Raw genomic sequence first — 19,784 nt, 5'->3', positions numbered from 1 at the left:
TTTGATTCGGGGGTTGGGACCATATCCACCACGTTTTTATTATATGTATGTTACAACCCAATTGCATTAAATTCCATACTCAACTCTGCACTACACAGCAAAGCACAATAACACAATTCCATCATTTTCATCCCAACCATGCTTTCAATCAACCCTCTCAACTCCATCACCCTCTGCCGATCTCCGCCCTTTTCAAACGGAACACGCCGGAGGATACACTTCTCCTCCGTGTCCAGGTGGCGGAGAGTGCAGACTAAAGCGGTGGTCAGTGGCGGAGACAATGGTGGTCAGATTAAGACAACAACGACTACAACAAAAACAAGTGCTCTGTTGGATACTAGTGATAGCAATGAGATTGAAGTGAAAGCAATGATAACAATAAGGAAGAAGATGAAGGAGAAGCTTATTGATAAAATTGAGGATCAGTGGGAATATTTCATCAATGGAGTTGGTCAAGGGATCCAGATTCAGCTTATTAGCCACCAAATTGATCCTGGTTAGTTACGTATTGAGAATAAAGTATCTCTTATACAAGAAAACAATTTAGGATGACTATTAAAAATATAAATATGTACTATTTTATTTAATTATAAAAATATTTTTATAAAAAATAATTAAATATGATATATATCATGATTTTTGTAGTGGAAAAAAATAATTAAAATACTTTATTTTCTTATCTATTTTAAGTAACCAAAAATTAGTAAATTATAATATATGCCTTATCAAATATTTATATAAGAAACATCTATGATTAAATGTAAATTCTAGATATTGTAATGACAGTTTAAAAAACTCTTATATTATTGGTATATGTATATTCTTATTAACAATCCTACAAGTAGTATGAGGGTTATATACATTTTTAGACAACTCAATATAAGATAATTTAGGTTTAAAGTTTTACTAGTTATTATTTATTTATTATGAAATTAGAATTTAATATTTGACAACGCATAAGATGCATGTCATCACCACTAAAAGAAGCATAGAAAAAGACAGGCATAAATATCTAAGTTAAAGTCAAATGGCATTTTAGTTGAAACTTGAAAGAAATATTAGATTACTAACACATTCTTTAAAATTTAATCGACATCACAGACTTACAATTAACAATCTGTTGTTACTACTGAAAGGCTTTTACTGACTTATTTTATTTTTTATCTGTTTATTAATTGATCTTTCAAACGTGTTTAAAGATTTTTCTACTATCTTGCTTTTTTTCTTCTAAGAAATGGTTCGCACAACTTCTTTATTTATGCTTATGTGGAAATTTCTCTTATTTTTTTATTAGTGCTTAAACTTTTAAAATGTAGATCTTGGGCCAGAAGGACAAAAAGTCTCTTGGGGAGGTTCAATTAATTAGTTTTCAAATCACTACATTATTACCTGTCACTGTCACCTAACAACAAAAACAACCAAGCATAAGTTTCAGTGAGTAGGTCGAATTTGTCATTGCATAAATAAAGTAATTTGTCTTCTTCAAAAATAAATTATTGAGTGAAAGAAAATTACCTGAAAAACTTGCCCCTTATAAATATAAGAAACAAATAAAAAGTACTATATTGCATAGAGTTCTCACGGTATGAAAAGGAAAATGCATACATCATTATTCTTGCAAGCGAATAAGTGTTTACATAATTTAATTCTATAAAATCAAGTAATAAGACAAACATGTTATTGTTATGCCAAGACACACCTTTAAAAAAAAGGATAAATCTTGATAAAATACTTTATAAGATGATCTTATTTATATAGAGAAGATCCATATATCTAAAAGAAAATGTAATGATATATGTATATTGATATTTTTAAATATTCAATTTATATATCACAAAAGATTTATAAGGAAATTTATGAAGGTGATCATTCCTCATTTTACTAACTCATTTAGACATTTGTACGATCACAATAGTTTAAAGTGGTAAATATTGGGTTTAGAACACGAAAAAAGGAGAGGAGAGTTGATCTTTCAATTCAAAATTTAGTTATAAATATTTATAGTTAGGTAAGGGATTATTAATAAGTTCTATGCCAATTGTTATATATTTTTTATAATTAGTAGAATGTTTACTTCTTAATAAAGAACCAGTCTTTTCATATGGGGAAAAATGATAGAAAAGTTCATAGATCAATATTTTTAATTAAATTATACTATTGAAAACCAATCAATATTTTCTTCACTCTTTTTTAACGAGGAACTAAATTAATATGGGAAGAAGGTAGCAAATGATTGTATTGTGAATTGTAATCTCATTAATTATTTGGAGGAAAGAAAAAGTTATCTGAAGTAAGCTCGACTAAAATGAGAAAATAAAGGTGCATCCATCATTTAAAGGTGCATCCATCATTTATTATCAAGTTCTAATTAAAGATGTATACACTCTGTACAAAAACTCTTAGCTTTATTATTTAAGCCTGCTTAAATTTTCAGTTATAGGTTATAATCGGCTTGGGTAACAAAAATTAGAATACTTAAGTAAAATACTTTTATTACAAATAAGCACCACAAATACTCACATAACTATGATGTTATTTAATAATTAAAAATATATCATGTTTATTATTATTATCTGTAACTTATTAATAAAAATTATTAAGTAGCTTTTTGTATTAAAAACAATGATTCAGTTAGAAGTTATTAAAATCTTTATTAAAAAGGTTTTTCATAGGGCCTGGACAACTTAAGTTTTCTAAATAAGTCTCTAAACTTATAAAAACTTATTTAGGTGCCCGAGCTATAAAACTATTTGTATTTAAGGCCATATATTATGAAAGTATGATGAGATGTTTTAAGAGAATATTGTGCAATGTATTTTCTTTGATTGATTTGTGATGATTAGTCATAAGCTTTATACAAAGATGTGAATGCCTTGCATAAGAAGTAACGGCTAGAATAAACCTAACAACTTCTAACAATCTCTAACTAACTCTTGATTCACATGTGTTAATATAATTATAACATGTGCTAAAAAGATCTAAGAGTTCTGCTGAAAGTATTTGTGATGCAAGACTTGTCCATATGAAGTGAAATTGTGCTCATATCTTATATGTGTAGTCTTAGCATCCTTGAATAGAACACTGCATCAACCTAGGATAGAATCATGCAATGAGAATCTGCATCAGTTTTAGTAGGCAACTGCATTAGCTTTTAGTCTCCTTAAAACAACAACAAAATGAACCCTGCAAGCATACCTTCTGCAATACGAAAAACACTTATAATTCATTAGCCCCCCTCAAACTGGAGAGTGAATATTATTCACTCCCAGTTTGTAGAGCAAAATGGTAAAAAATAGAGGGATCTAATGGTTTTGTTAATATATCAACAGTTTGTTGAGTTGATGTAATATGGAGTAGAAGATATAGCTTACTTTGTAAACGTTCCCTTACCACATGGCAATCAATTTCTATGTGTTTGATACGTTCATGGAACACGGGGTTAGCTGCAATGTACCTAGCTGAGTTGTTATCACAGTATAATAAGGATGGTTCCTTGTAAGGAACTTTAAAATCAATTAACAAGTACGTTAGCCATTACACTTCACATGATGATATGGCCAAAGCACGGTACTCAGATTCAGAGGATGAGCGTGATACTGTGCTTTGCTTCTTGGGTCTCCAAGATACTAAAGGATTGCCCAAAAACATACAAAAACCAAATATAGATTTTCGGGTATTAGGGCATGCTGCCCAATCCGAATCAGTAAAGCCTTTTAACTATAAAATAGAAGTGTAGGGATATAACAAACCTTGGCCAGGGCTATCTTTAATGTATCTCAAGACTCTTGTCATTGCCTTGTAGTGGTTCATGGTTGGATTGGCAATGAATTGGCTCAATTGTTGGATGTAGAAACTCAAATCAGGATGAGTATTGGTCAAGTATAAGAGCCTACCAACAAGTTATTTATATAGAGCAGGTCAGGATAGGGGTTGTTATCATGTTGGGAGAGATGAGTAGACTTCACCATAGGTGTAGGGATGATTTGTATACAAGAATGCTTCTTGCAGTAGAGCTCTTAGATTGAAAGCTCTTATACCATATTATGAAAGTATGATGAGATATCGCGCAATGTATTTTCATTGATTGATTTGTGATGATTAGTCACAAGCTTTATACAAAGATGTGAGTGCCTTGCATAAAAAGTAACGACTAGAATAGACCTAATAACTTCTAACAACCTCTAACTAACTCTTAATTCATATGTGTTAATATAATTATAACATGTACTAAAAAGATCTAAGAGTTCTGCTGCAAGTATTTGTAATGCAAGACTTGTCCATAGGGAGTGAAATTGTGCTCGTGGCTATATGTGCAGCCTTAGCATCATTGAATAGAACACTGATCAACCTAGGATAGAATCATGCAATGAGATTCTACATCAACTTTAGTAGGCAACTACATTAGCTTTTAGTCTCCTTAGAACAACAACAAAATGAACCCTGCAAGCATACCTTATGCAATAGGAAAAACACTTATAATTCATTACCCTAAACATAAAAAATAGTAATTGGATCCCTAAACAATAAAGTCAATGATAATTATCTCCATAAATTCTTTCTTAATTTTTTTTTGCCTTTAATAATAATAAGAATCCTGTTAATGGTAATTAAAATAATAATAATGATGATAATAAATAATGCATTAAAATCAAAAGAAAAGGCACATATATAATTGATTTTTAGATCATCTAATATAAATGTTCTCCTTTTATTCACTTTTCTTTATTTCTAGTGCTTGGAAAATCTTCAATGGTATGTTTTACTATTCTTAGTTATTGTACGGTTTATAAGGATTTATTCTAATAGTGTTATCTTAAATCTTATGTAAATATTTTATAAGTATTTAATTAAAACTAAACCAATTAAAGTATAATTAATTATTAAAGAACGTGAGATTTAAAAAAATATTATTTAGGAACAAAAAATGGAAATTAAATTTTTAGTTACAAATGGTTTTGAATTTAATGGATTCGTTGTCTAACTTTAAAGTTTGAGGGGCCAATTATAAATAAATTAGAAGTTGGAGGACTCAATTATTTTTTATTTTGAGAACTTATTTGTAAATGTTATTGAAGTTCATGGACCCAATTACAAATATTTTAAAAAAAAATATATGTACCGATAATGTATAAGTTTTATCAATTATCATTGATATTTTATCATCATGAACTCTTCAAATAGAATAATCCAAATAAATATAGATGATATAACAATACTATATAAATTTTTACAATGATGATGATACATATAGATATTATACTCAAATTTTAAAGTTTAACAACATATTTAAAAATTCTCAAATAGTTTAGTTGATTAGAGAATAATTTAACCTTTAAAAAGTACACCAAAGGCATTTAATTAACTTACTAACCTTTGTGAAATAAAAGAACTTTCAAATTTGTATTGGCTCCTCAATGTCATTGTATTTGTTTTATACTTCCCATTAATTAATATTGTATTTTCACTTTTCAGTTACTAATTCAGGGAAAAGTGTGCAATCAAATGTAAGAGGGTGGATACCTAAGCCATCAAGTGTTTCTTACATAGTTGAATATGATGCTAACTTCACTGTACCAAGTGATTTTGGATACCCTTGTGCTATTCTTATTACCAACCTTCATGCTAAGGAGTTCTACCTTTTGGAGATAGTTATTCATGGTTTCAATGGTGAACCCATTTTCTTCCCAGCTAACACTTGGATTCATTCCCACAATGACAACCATGAAAGTAGAATCATATTTTGTAATCAGGTTTGTAACAACTTTCTATATTACTCAGTGATAGCTAACCTTTTTACATTTACCAATTTAGACCATTAAATATGATGAATAGTTAAAATAAGAGTTAATTACACTGACACCCTTGACTTTTAGTGAAATTACACAAACTATCCCTCACTTTTTTACACCTACACAAACTTTCCCTAATTTTTATAATTTCGTTACACTGACCACCCTTGCATGAGAAATAAGTGTCATCTTTTAAACAGAAAACGTGATAAATGCAATTAAGTTAAACAAAACATGATATATTGTGAGGGAACATCCAAATAATATACAAATCAATGTATATTTATTATATTTTTGTTACAAAATGCATCAACAATTCTGAAGAGATATTGTTTAAATCGCTCTTATACTATATTGTAACGAAACAAAAATAATAAAGAGGTATCGACTCATATATTATCTGGACTTGTCTCCATAGTATACCATGTTTTGTTTAACTTAATTGTGTTTATAACATTTTTTGTTCAAAAAATCACACTTATTTCTCATGCAAAGGTTATGGGTGTAATAAAAGTATAAAAATTAGGGGGTTTGTGTAGGTGCAGAAAAGTGAGGGATAATTTATATAATTTTATGTTACTCTTAAAATAATTATCAAGTAATAAACTTATATAAGAATTTAGTTAAGGTTCATGCATTGTAGACTTGCACTTGAGAGGAACCTTGTACCAAATGTTGTTGATAGTTCTACACTCTTCTTAATTGGAAAAAGAAAGTAAATTATAGTAAAATCACTATATGAGAGTAGGAAAACCACCATACGTTCTCACACCATTATTTTTACATTTGAGTATTGATGTTGCTTACGGATTACAGCGTAGGAAAACCATTTTGACTGGTTTGGGTTCAAGTTTTTTCTGATTTTAAATATTGGATTTGAGTTTGGTATAGATGATATATGACCAGGATCCAAACTTAACTTATAGATAAATGTTAATTTATAGAATTATCCTATATATATATAATATATGGATAATACTAAGAGGAAAAATACTTGTTAACCCCACTATGTTTGGGTAGGAGATTTCAAGTTCAGATTTGGACAGACATAAACCCAACCCTAATCCATTCTATTGCTATCCTAATAAACATGCATGCATGCATGTCTCTATATATATATAAATCATGAATTATGCATTATTAAGAAAATGTTAAAAAAATAGTAAAAGTAGCAATTGAGATGATAAATTTTGGTGGAAAAAGAAGATTGGTTTGAGTTTTTATGCTAAAATAACAAATAAATTTTTTAACATTAAAAGTACACAATAACAGCACATAAAAATGATGTGAAGAAAGATAATAAATAATAAATATGTATAAAAGTACACATATATAAATAGAAATAGAAAAGGAAAAGAGAGAAGAAAATAATATAAAGGTAAAAAATGTTATAGAGAAAAAATGATTAGAATATTAAAATGACTGCTGTTATGATTCATATATTTCAATCTTAGAAATAACACACCAAGTAAGACTACATACATACCCGGTGTAAAATAATATAATAAAAATAGCATTCTAATAATACTCTTATTTCTTTTGTTGTTGATGTCAATGACTTATGTGGGTATGAACAGGCATACTTACCATCACAAACACCAGCTGGTATTAAAGATCTTCGACGTGAGGAGTTGCTAAGTATTAGGGGTACAGGTAAAGGTGAAAGAAAGCAACATGATAGAATCTATGACTATGCTCCCTACAATGACTTGGGCAACCCTGATAAGGATAAGGAACTTGTTAGGCCAATCCTTGAGGGTGTCCAGACGCCTTATCCTCGCCGCTGTAGAACCGGCAGACCTCCCACCCTCTCTGGTACTATACTTCATAATATTCGAGTTTAATATCTATACATTGTTGGCGTAAATGATAATTAACACAAATAATATGTTATTAGTCTAAAAAGCTCTTGTAGTCTTTTTACTGCATTAACTATTTTCTCTATTTGTCCACCAATGTTTAATGACATTTTCAATATTAACAGAATGGCCTATAAATTTTTGTGGTTAATGACATGTATCAAATGTTTAACTGGTTAACTATATTCAACTAAACAATATCTTACTTCTTAAAACATATATTAGTACTTTGAGTTTGTTGAAGCCCATTATTTGGAATTAGTTTGGTTTCAATATGGTTAAGTTAGTATAGTCAGTTTTGGCTTTCCACTTTTATATAAAAGGGCTTCTTCGTCACTCTCTTGTAATCATTCAATATCATTGAATTCGTTCAATCAATGATATACACAATCATTTTCCTAACTCTTTGATTTCTAGTATTACTCATTTAAAAAGTCCTTAAGCAGAATAATATTGGTGTAAGAATTTTGGAGTGCATGGAACCTTTTCCTTCATTAACTGCTTTTGTTAGTGTGTGTTGATGTCTTGGCTTTTGGAGCATATAGTAGCATATGCATATATCTAACGGAGTCATGCAAATCTGTTCTGTAATGGGTGCAATTAGATCCATTTTCTGAGAGCAGAATTGAGAAGCCTCATCCTGTTTATGTTCCACGTGATGAAACTTTTGAAGAAATCAAGCAGAACACTTTCTCTTCTGGAAGGTTGAAGGCTCTATTCCACAATCTTATACCTTCACTAGCAGCTACTTTGTCAAGTTCAGACATTTCTTTCAAGTGTTTTTCGGACATCGACAAGCTTTATATTGATGGTGTTCTTTTGAATGTGGAAGAGAATAAAGGAGGAATAAATGATCTATTACTGGGAAAGGTGATGAATCAGGTCCTCAGTGCTGGGGGGAGATTGTTGAAATATGAAATCCCTGACATTATTAAAAGTATGTTACCTCTGTTTTTCCTTTGTAATAGTTCCTTAACTTTGTTATATATATAAATTTATCTGTGGATCTTCACCTAAAAGCTAGTTTTCAGAAGAGTAGGTTCTCGAAATGGCATTAAAATAATGAAGTAGTATTGAATTATGACATAAGTCACTTGATCCATGTAGCCGAAATGACATAAAAATCGAGAATATATACATATGCTTACTTGTTTACTTTAGAGACAAGACAATCTTACTCTAGAGACTTTTTCCATGTATATAAAAACCATTCACTTGACTTTACATATAAAATTCAGCTTTTGAGAGAGTTAGTTCTTATGAAGCCAAAGTATCTAGTGAACCTCATGCAAAGTATTTCTCAAAAGCACATTCATTTCACTAGTTCCTTCTGTTACTATTCCAGGGGATAGATTTTCTTGGTTGAGGGACAATGAATTTGCAAGACAGACTTTAGCAGGGGTCAATCCTGTGAATATTGAGCTGTTGAAGGTAAAAGTAAAATCAATAACTTGACTTTCCGGTGCTGGAGATGATTCTTTTCCGTTTTCATAACAGTCTAAGTAGTTGCAGGGGTATCAATTTGTTAATTTGTGGTCTCTTTACCAATTATGTCTTCCATAGGAGTTTCCCATCCAAAGCAAACTAGATCCTGCTGTTTACGGTCCTCTTGAGTCGGCGATAACAAAAGAACTACTTGAGCAAGAACTTGGTGGAATGAGCTTGGAAAAGGTTAGATCAAGACTATTAGTTTTGCTTGACTTGTTTATCTGTAATAGATTATAGATATTCTACCGACAATGTGTTGGTCTATGGATATAAGGTCCCACTAGATCCCTAGATAGACCAAAAGGTCAAATGTTTGATTTCTGGGAGCGATACTTGTTGTGAGGGACAACGCTCACCCCGAAAGAGATTAATTCCTTATGCATAGAGTGAGAGGATACCCTTAATTATACCAAAAAAAGATTATAGATATTCTTACCTGTCCTTACTACCATTTGTTTTTATATGGGCAGGCTATTGAGGAAAAGAGACTATTCATCATTGATTACCATGACATTCTTTTGCCATTTATCAAGAAGATGAACTCCATACCTGGGAGGGAAGCTTATGCCTCCAGGACAATTCTTTTCAATTCAAATAGTGGTATTCTTCGGCCTATAGCTATTGAGCTTTCGCTTCATCAAACTCGTACATCCCGACGAGTTTACACGCACGGGCACGATGCCACAACACACTGGATTTGGAAGTTGGCAAAGGCTCATGTTTGTTCAAATGATGCTGGAATCCATCAACTAGTAAATCATTGGTAAGACAGTTGATTATGATAAATTGCTTGGTTCAGTAATATGAAATGCCTCAATTCAGATTCATAAATAACTCATTCAGAATAAATGGTGCATTTTCTCACTAAGATATTTGTAATATGCAGGTTAAGGACTCATGCATGTATGGAGCCATATATAATTGCTACTCATAGACAACTGAGCTCAATGCATCCCATTTACAAGTTGCTACACCCTCATATGCGCTATACATTAGAAATCAATGCAATTGCTCGACAAAATCTAATAAACGGAGGCGGTATAATCGAGGCCTCTTTCAGTCCAGGAAAGTATGCTATGGAGCTTAGTTCAGCAGCTTATAAGAACATGTGGCAATTTGATTTGGAGTCATTGCCAGCAGATCTTATTCGGAGGTAAAACATATTCTAAGGCTAAAACCAAGCTTCTAAATCCTACTATGCAGTCTTTTTTGTGCTTATTGGTTACAGAGTCCTACTATTTCAACATCAAAATTTGAACATTGCATTTGATAACGTATAGTCGTATACATTTATCTCCATCTCTTACATTTTATCTTCTTTGTATACAAGCATTTAATGTGTCCTACTTTGATGGTCAAGAAACACTACACTGGTAACTGGTTCTCAGTGACACTTCGCCGCCATTTTAATATTTTGTTCATTGGATATAATATATTTGCAGTCTAAAAGGGCGGCTTAGTGTATGACCAACAGGTAGGATTCGGGAGAATACATATATGCGGCCTTACCTTCGTCAACATCCTTGCATTGTGTTAATTTTTAATAGTTACTACTCTACTTGCTTTTCAGGGGCATGGCAGTAGAAGACTCTTCAATGTCATGTGGTGTAAAACTTGTGATTGATGACTACCCTTATGCTGCAGATGGACTCCTAATCTGGTCTGCCATAAAAGAATGGGTAGAATCTTATGTCAAACACTTCTACACCGATCTGAATTCCGTGACAACTGATGTTGAGCTCCAAGCATGGTGGACTGAAATCAAGACTAAGGGTCACCATGACAAAAAAAATGAACCATGGTGGCCTAAACTCAACACCAAAGAGGACCTATCTGGCATACTCACCACAATGATATGGGTTGCTTCAGGTCAACATGCAGCCATAAATTTTGGACAATACCCTTTTGGAGGGTATGTGCCTAACCGTCCTACCCTTATGAGAAAACTTATCCCCCAAGAAAATGAGCCTGATTATGAGAATTTCATTCAAAATCCTCAACTTTTTTTCCTATCATCACTACCTACACAACTTCAAGCTACAAAAGTAATGGCTGTTCAGGACACACTGTCTACTCATTCAGCTGATGAAGAATACTTGGGTCAAGTGAACCTTCAGCATAATCATTGGATCAATGACCATGAAATCATGAAATTATTGAATAAGTTTTCTAGTAGATTGGAGGAGATAGAGGAAATAATAAATGCAAGAAATAAGGACACAAGTTTGAAAAACAGAAATGGTGCAGGTGTTCCTCCCTATGAATTGTTACTTCCTACATCAGGACCAGGAGTAACAGGACGTGGAATACCCAATAGTATATCTATATGATTGGTTCAAGTTTTCTATTGCTATCATCTTCCATTGATTATTACTATATCTTAACTAATATTACATTATTTTCTTGGCAGAAATCGACATATTTAATATATATATATATATATATATTTAATTCTTCTTTTAATGAGGATAAAGTATCATACAATGAGATAAATTAGACCATGTCCACCTATAATAGGTTGTGACAGTTGAACACCATTTTAATGAAATAATAAATATAATATTTAATGAAAGAATAAATAAGACAAATGTTATATTTTTAGTGGGACGAGAAAATAATTTGTTTTCTGAAAATATATATTATTCTTTTTTTCAAGAGAAAAATGTATACTCTAATAGTGTATGAGTTTTATATATTTTCGTCGTATTATTTATTATTCAAATCTAATTATCATTAACACCTAAAAAAAAGTAATTCAAATAAATGATTAATGATTTAGTAATATATTAACAGTGAATAGATATTGTAATCTCTTTTTTTAATACAATATCTTACAAATTTCAACCTGTAATTAACAAGCTTGCTCGTGGAGCCTTACTCATATACCAACAAGCATGCTATACCTAGGAAAAAGGAAGCCATGTTGAGTTTTCTTCATGTAACTCAAGTGGATTAAAGTGAGTTTATCTACCAATCAATTGTGGAAGTTTTATATTATTGTTCTTAATTCATCTCTGTTTATGTATTAAATTAAGTTATAAAAGAGGAGGAAATGTTTTTTTCTTGAACTATTGGGGATGTTTGGTAAATAGCTTACTTGAATTCAATATGTTTTTTGGAATAAATTAAAAGTAACTTATTTTCACAAGATTTTCCCACAAACTTAATGAAATAAGCAAAAAATGTCAGTATTTTCATAGAATGCTTTCAAAAGGTTGTGTAAGAACATAATCGGCAACTACTTTTCTAGTTCGTAACCATATGTGGAAAAGTCCGCTTTTATTTTCATCACTACAGTTTCATGTGAGTTTGTAAGCTTTTAAGTTACGGGGTCAAATTTAAGGACAAATGGTAAGTTGGACTGTTAAAATAAAATGAGAAGTTACTTAATTTACTAAGAAGTATGATCATTTATAAAACGAGTTATGACATCCACTTAATCATAATAATATTGTTGCAGTACTAATGATGTTCTAAGTTCTCTCTCCCAAATAAATAAATATATACCCAGTTTGCATATAGTTTAAATGCTTTATTTTAATAACCAAGTTCTATAACTTTTTCAAGAAAAATTATATTTACGAAAAACAAAAATAATAGTGTCAGCTCTTCTTTTATTCTTTATCCCATATGAGAAAAGGAACAGAAGTTACTTGTAGAAATTTAGAGCCAAATTTCCTCTTCTAAGTTAAAACAAAAAAGAATAATTTGATCATTTAGAAGTTTTATTGGCCCATCATGAATTCTGAGCCAAAAGTTAAAAAAACATAAGTGAAGTCATGTTGGCTTGTTGATTATAAAATTTTAACAAAAATTATGCAATCAGAAGTCATATTGCCCTTCACAACTTCTGACTGCAAAATAAAAAAAATATTGAGCAGGTTGATCAGTCAAGACTTTTTAGTGATAATTTAAAAAAATATTGGACAATTGAAGTCATGTTACTCCTTCACTACTTCTAAGTGAAATTTTTTAAAATAAATGAGTGACTCGAAGTCATGTTGCCCTAACATAACTTCTTAGTGGAATAGTAAAAAAAATTGACTTACACAAAATTTGTGTTGGCTCATCACAACTTTTGAGTGGAAATTTTTAAAAAAAATAAGGTCACTTAAAAGTCGTATTGACTCAACACGACTTCTTAATGAAAAATTAAAAATTATTTGGCCACTCAGAAGTTTAATTTGCTCATCACAACTTTTAAATAAAAAATTAAAAAAATGGGGCTATTCAGAAGTCATGTTGACCTATCATGACTTCTTAGTAAAAATCTAATTATACGCTAAAATGTTTACTAGTAATAATTATCATCATTGATATTAAAATGCATGTATCTTACAACTAAATAACAAATCAACCAAAACATTGTTACGATTTATGCACCATTGTTGCATTGGGCAATGTGTTGTGTGTTAGTAATGAAATGAAATAATGATGAATAAACAAGAAATAAAGTACAAAAAGACTTGTCAATACAATTTAGTCATTTGTGTGTACTTTATCAAAAATCATTGAATAACTACCAATTTAGTTTAGATTTTAAGGTTACATAATACATGTATATATAACCTTTCAATTGAACCCAATACATAAATAGTAAAGCTCATAAACTAAATTTAGAAATCTTTCACTAAGGTGTAATTCCACGACTAAGTCGTCAAATGATGTGTAATGCTTATGTGTATTGATCCACGGTCGTGGTCTACAACACACTATGATTGTGGATCTCTCTACAAGTTTTTCCTATGGTTCTTGAGAACACAACCATGGTGTGCCCCATGATTAGGTTGTGTTTCGCTTCCTCGCTTACAAGCCACTATTCATAAAAATCTTCACCTTGACAAATATCTTACTCTTCAGGAAATCTTTGCAACAAACTCTATCTTAGAAAATACCTTGCTCCACTTGTGCAATGCCTAATTATCTTTCTCAGCTCCTACATCGGACTTCCTCCTGATTAGAGCATCTCCCCTTTAGAGTTTGACTAATTTTGACGATGTCACTAAGAACTCATCCCTTAGCTAAACTTGTAGTATAACTTCACCAAAACTTGCATCGTTGACCAACATAACACACCACCTAGCTATTCATTACTAGGAAGACTTTCGACACAAGAAATTTATACACTATAATTCACCAACAACTCATATTTTCAACACTCAACACATTGAACCATAGTGCTTCCTTAGAAAACCTAATGATGTCATGTATTTTGCCTTGTTCTCTAAATTGACAATCATTGTCTACCTTCAATCATAGTTCAAATTGATTATCATACTTCACCTTAAGAAGTATACCCACCAAACACCTTACATAACATCAACCAATATATATGTCGAACTCTACATCTATGTCAATGCATGTGCTATTCACTGCATTTATTTCCACCTTATTGACTGCCCTTCATATACAAAATTGTGTCCTAAGACTTCCCCTTGCATTATGTTTTCTTTGATGGTGAGACAAAAGTGCAGTCATAATCTCATCTACTTTAATAATATGAACTAAGCAAGGGGTTGAACATAATCATGCTCTATAATTGTCATCAACTTTCACACCAAGCCTGTGTAAAAATGTAATTATTTGATTGAAAGCGTTGATATGTTGTAAATCAGAACCATTCAACATCTTTAAGCCATAAATTCTCTGCTTCAAATATAACTGAAGACTTGAACATAACCATTTCTCTAAAATGACTACTATGCCACTATTAGAGACACTAGATTCCTGGCATGATACATCATCTTGTATAACAAATATAAATGTATAGTTCTAACATCATTCTCCTTCAACCTTACCCAATCTAGCTGATCTATTTCTATTGGTTTATTCTCATGTTTTGCATTTGACAAACCATGTTGAGCTAACATGTCTTTACCCGTCCTCTACCACAATTACCAATTCCCACAAATTTAACGTCTACATTAAAAATTATCTTATACCAATGATTATGATAGCAATTGTTGTGCAATGGAGTTGTTGGGAAAGAGCAATCGAAAAAACGATATAGAAATAAGAATAAGAGAGAAAACACATGAGGAATTGTTAACTAGACTCATCAAATTGTGTTAATGTTTCCGAAGTATTGAATAACTACCGATATGTTGGTATAGAATATGATTATAATTCAATTAACCTTTTAGGGTTATAGAATACATGTATAAATCCAATATATAAACCCTAAAGCTTCATAAATATGTGAGTAAGGTGTCCATCCACAACTGTATTTATCACCATGGCCATGCCATGAATCACTGTGTAATGCTCTCGCGTATTGGTCCACGACCATGGTGGCTAACAAGCCCAGGTTGTAGAGCTCTCTAGAAATTTACATCCTAAGGGTTCTCATGAACACGACCTTGGCGCCTCTACGATCTTGCCATGATTCACTTCATTACATGTGAAGCCTCGCCAACTGAATCAAAAAGCACATCATCTCATAATGCACGTCAAATAATCCCAACTCTTCGAATCGGTTCTTAAAGGCTCCACACGAAAGGTTCATCAAATGTTGATAATCTATGTAAAGAAAACTAACTCATAAAATTAGAAGAAGATATTTTGTTATTGATTTATGAAAGTTAGTTAACAAGAGAATAACTAACTTCTATTTATAGAATAAGAGGAACAACTCAAAGAGGAAATGATTAGCTATACAAGGACTAAACTACCCTTTACTATATTCCTAACATTCCTCCTTGAAACTCAGGGTGAATTTGTTGCTTCATGAACATCAATAACTCGAAGTTTATGTTTGAGAAACTGAAAACGAGTTGGAGACATAACTTTTGTAAGGATATCAGCAGTTTGCAAATTGGCAGGAATATGCTTGATAACAAGCTTTTTGTCTTGAACTTTATCACGAACAAAGAAGAGATCCAGCTCATTATGCTTTGTCCTTTGATGAAGGACAAGATTATGTGAAAGAGACACAGTACTCAAGTTATCACAGAGCACAAGAGGAGCAAAAAAACTAAAATTCAACTCCATGAGCAAATAATGCACCCATTGTAATTCTTGAGCAAGAAGAGCCATACTTCTATACTCTGCCTCAGTGCTGGATCTAGAGATGGTAGTTTGCTTTTTAGACCACCAAGCAATGAGATTGTTGCTAAGAAAAACACAAGCATCAGAGGTAGATTTTCTATCATCACAATCAGAAGCCCAATCAGCATCACAAAAACCAGTGATTGGGAGAGGAGAGCAAAGAATTATAGGTTGAAGAATGATGCCATGATTCTGATTACCAACCAAGTAACACAAAATTATTTTTACTGCTGACCAGTGTTCCTCTAGAGGGTTTGCAAGAAATTGGCAAATGTTGTTCATAGAATAAGCAATGTCTGGCCTTGTTATTGTAGCATATTGTAATGCTCCAACTATAGATCTATAGAGGGAGGGATTGTCAAGATGATTAGAACCTTCTTTAGTGAGTTTGACAGTGTGAACCATAGGAGAATTGATAGGCTTGACATTACTCATATTTGCTTTGTCAAGCAAATCTCTAACGTATTTAGATTGAGACATAAACAATCTACCATTAGGCAGAGACTTGACCTCTATGCCAAGGAAATAGTCTACAGTGCCTAACTTTTTAAGAGCAAAAGCAGTGCTTAGTTGAGTGATGATCTTCCTGACTTGCTCAATTGAAGATCCAGTGATGATAATACCATCAACATAAACCAGAACATAGATTTTGTAAGAGTTAGTGTTGAGAATAAACAAGGAGTTATCACACCTGCTGATTGCAAAACCAAAGGAGATTAATGTGGATTTAAGTTTTTCAAACCATTGCCTAGGAGCTTGTTTGAGCCCATATATAGCCTTATGTAATCTGCACACCAAATTTTTGTTGGAATGTTGAAAACCTAAAGGTTGTTGCATATACACCTCTTCAACCAAGGTGCCATTGAGAAAAGCATTATTGGCATCTAGTTGCTCAATGGGCCAGTGATAGGTCAAGGCTAAAGTCAATAACACCTTAATTATGACAGGTTTAACTACTGGACTGAATGTCTCAGTGTAGTCAACTCCAAGCTTTTGATGAAAGCCTTTAGCAACCAATCTTGTCTTGTATCTGCTGATAGATCCATCAGGTTTCTGTTTGACTCGAAATACCCACTTGCAGCCAATTGCTTGTTTCCCTAGAGGTAGATTAGTAAGGGACCAAGTACCCAAGTTAATCAAGGCATCAAACTCTTCTTGCATAGCAGTCTTCCAAACAGGAATGGTGAGGGCAATCTTGGCTGAAGAAGGTTCAATCTGAGTGAAAAAGACTTTAGGTTTGAAAATACCAGATTTGGATCTGGTCTGCATAGGATGAGCAGAAGAATTTGTAGGTGGAGCCTGTGTTGGAGAAGTATTAGGAGAGCTTGAGTCATTGATAAGCACATCTGAGGAGTCATTAATAAGAGTATTTGATGTATCCAAACCACCTTCCACAACAGGGAAATCAGTAGGTAAATTAGTGCAAGTAGCAGGTATATTAGAGCATCTGGTGTGGCAACTAGGTGACTGGAAAAACATAGGAACAAGACTAAGGGAATGGTCAATATTAGGAGTAGAAGTGGGAGACACAGACCTGGAAATTGAGGCATAAGGGAAAGAATACTCATTAAAAACAACATCATTAGAGACAATGATTTTCCCTTCTTTTGTGAGACACTTATAACCTTTATAAGTTGTAGAGTAGCCTAAAAATGTGCATTCAGATGATCTAAACTCAAGTTTGTGAGTGTTATAAGGTCGAAGATGAGGAAAACAAGAACAACCAAACACCTTAAGAGATAAGTAATCTGGATGAGCCCCAAACATGAGAAAATGAGGAGTTTTATTGGACAAAGACACTGATGGTAATCTATTAATGAAATGAACAGCAATAAGAAAGGCATGATCCCAAAAATTCCTAGGTAAACAAGCATGAGCAAGTAAAGATAAACCTGTTTCAACAATGTGTCTATGTTTTCTTTCAATAGTACCATTTTGATGATGAGTATGTGGACAAGTTAACCTATGAACAATGCCCAGGGATTGCAGAAGATTAGTGAATGGCCTAAATTCTCCACCCCAATCACTTTGTACTGACTTGACAGAGTAAGCAAACTGAGTTTTCACCATTTGTAACAAATAGGTGAAAACATGTATTGTGTCAGCTTTAGTTTTGAGGAGAAATATCAAAGTGTGTCTAGTGGCAGCATCAACTATTGATAGGTAATATCTAAAACCTGAATCAGAGTCCATAGGAGTAGGACCCCAAAGATCAAGATGTAAAAGTTCAAAGGGGATAGCATACACATGAGTGGAAGCAGGGGCATGTAGTTTATGTGATTTGCCAAGAGAACAAGCAGAGCAAAAATCTAATACTATTTTATTCATATGAGGAACATTATAGGCATTTAAAACATGACTAACAACCTTCTCATGTGCATGTCCAAGACGACAATGCCATAGAAAATAAGAAGAACAACTACTAGGAACAATTACAGGACTAGAATCATTGTTTTTGGATTTGTGCATAACAATGTTATTGCTATTACAAGGAAAGTAAGACAAACTAGGAACAACACTTGGTTTGCAAGAATGCAGAGGTTGTAGATCAGTGAATCCATAAAGTCCTTCAGGAGTGAGGAATCCTTTAAGCAACACTTGATTAGAACCCTGACATTTCACAAGACAATGGTTAACATAGAATTCAAAATAGCATAGATTATCTTTAGAAAATTGAGAGACACTTAGAAGATTCTTGGTAATAGAAGGAAAAAACAGAAGATTATTAAGTGTGAAGACAACTTTAGGATTAGTGGAAGAGTAAAGTTTAGCAGAACCAGATGCTTTAATACAAATACCAGCTCCATTACCCATGTATATTTGGTCAATGGAGTATTTCTCAGTAGGTTCATGAACAAGAGCAGCATTAGCAGTTAGATGATGTGTTGCTCCTGAATCTGGATACCACAAGGAGTTGGAAGGTCTTGAAGTTGATGCATTAGCAGTAAAGGCAGTCATAGTATGAGGATGAGCAGATTGTTGAGGAGTAGGAATGGTACCAAAAGGAAAGCCTGAAGAGGTAGATTGAGATGGAGCCAAAGCATAGGGAGAGTGTGAGTTAGATGGAAAATTAGGATCCATATACGGAGGTATAGCAGGAGAATGATACAGCATGAATGTGTTACGAGGTGTATGATATCCACCAGAATAGTAAGGCTCATGGCTTAATGAGTAAGGTGCACCAAAATTGGAAGGTGCATAATAACATAATGACACATCATGTCCAAATCTGTTACAAAAAATGCAGAAGTAACCACTTTTGGCGGGAAATCTGCCACCAGAGCCACGAAAGCCACGAAAATTATTAGGTCCACCACGATATCCTTGTAAGAATGAGATTGCAACTAAGAGGGGGGCGAATTAGTTGACTTAAAATTATAGTAATTTTTTCTGCAAAATGTAAGACTTAATGTGCAGCGGATAATATCGCAGAAAATAAACAAGTAAAAAGTAAAGAGGAAAGGGAAAAGAGAGTACACAAGTATTTTATACTAGTTCACCTCCTTGTCAACCGAAGGCTACGTCCAGTACTCTTGCAGCACAAGAGATTTTCCACTAAATATTAAGAGTTGTAATTACAATATCTCACCCCGAGATCTCT

At 32.5% G+C, this 19,784-nt stretch overlaps 1 protein-coding gene across 1 annotated transcript; it reads left to right on the top strand.

Moving 5' to 3' along the window:
* LOC109359905 (lipoxygenase 6, chloroplastic) lies at positions 27-11,535 on the top strand. The gene is made up of 9 exons (XM_019604600.1): positions 27-496; positions 5,473-5,750; positions 7,367-7,604; positions 8,253-8,585; positions 8,994-9,079; positions 9,212-9,319; positions 9,607-9,899; positions 10,023-10,289; positions 10,707-11,535. Exons 1-9 carry the CDS (start codon positions 139-141, stop codon positions 11,464-11,466), a joined length of 2,721 nt encoding a protein of 906 aa, XP_019460145.1. The 5' UTR covers positions 27-138; the 3' UTR covers positions 11,467-11,535.

The sequence above is a fragment of the Lupinus angustifolius genome, chromosome LG01 (genome assembly GCF_001865875.1).
Source record: "Lupinus angustifolius cultivar Tanjil chromosome LG01, LupAngTanjil_v1.0, whole genome shotgun sequence".
NCBI lineage: Eukaryota > Viridiplantae > Streptophyta > Magnoliopsida > Fabales > Fabaceae > Lupinus > Lupinus angustifolius.
This window is presented reverse-complemented; position numbering and strand designations above follow the sequence as displayed.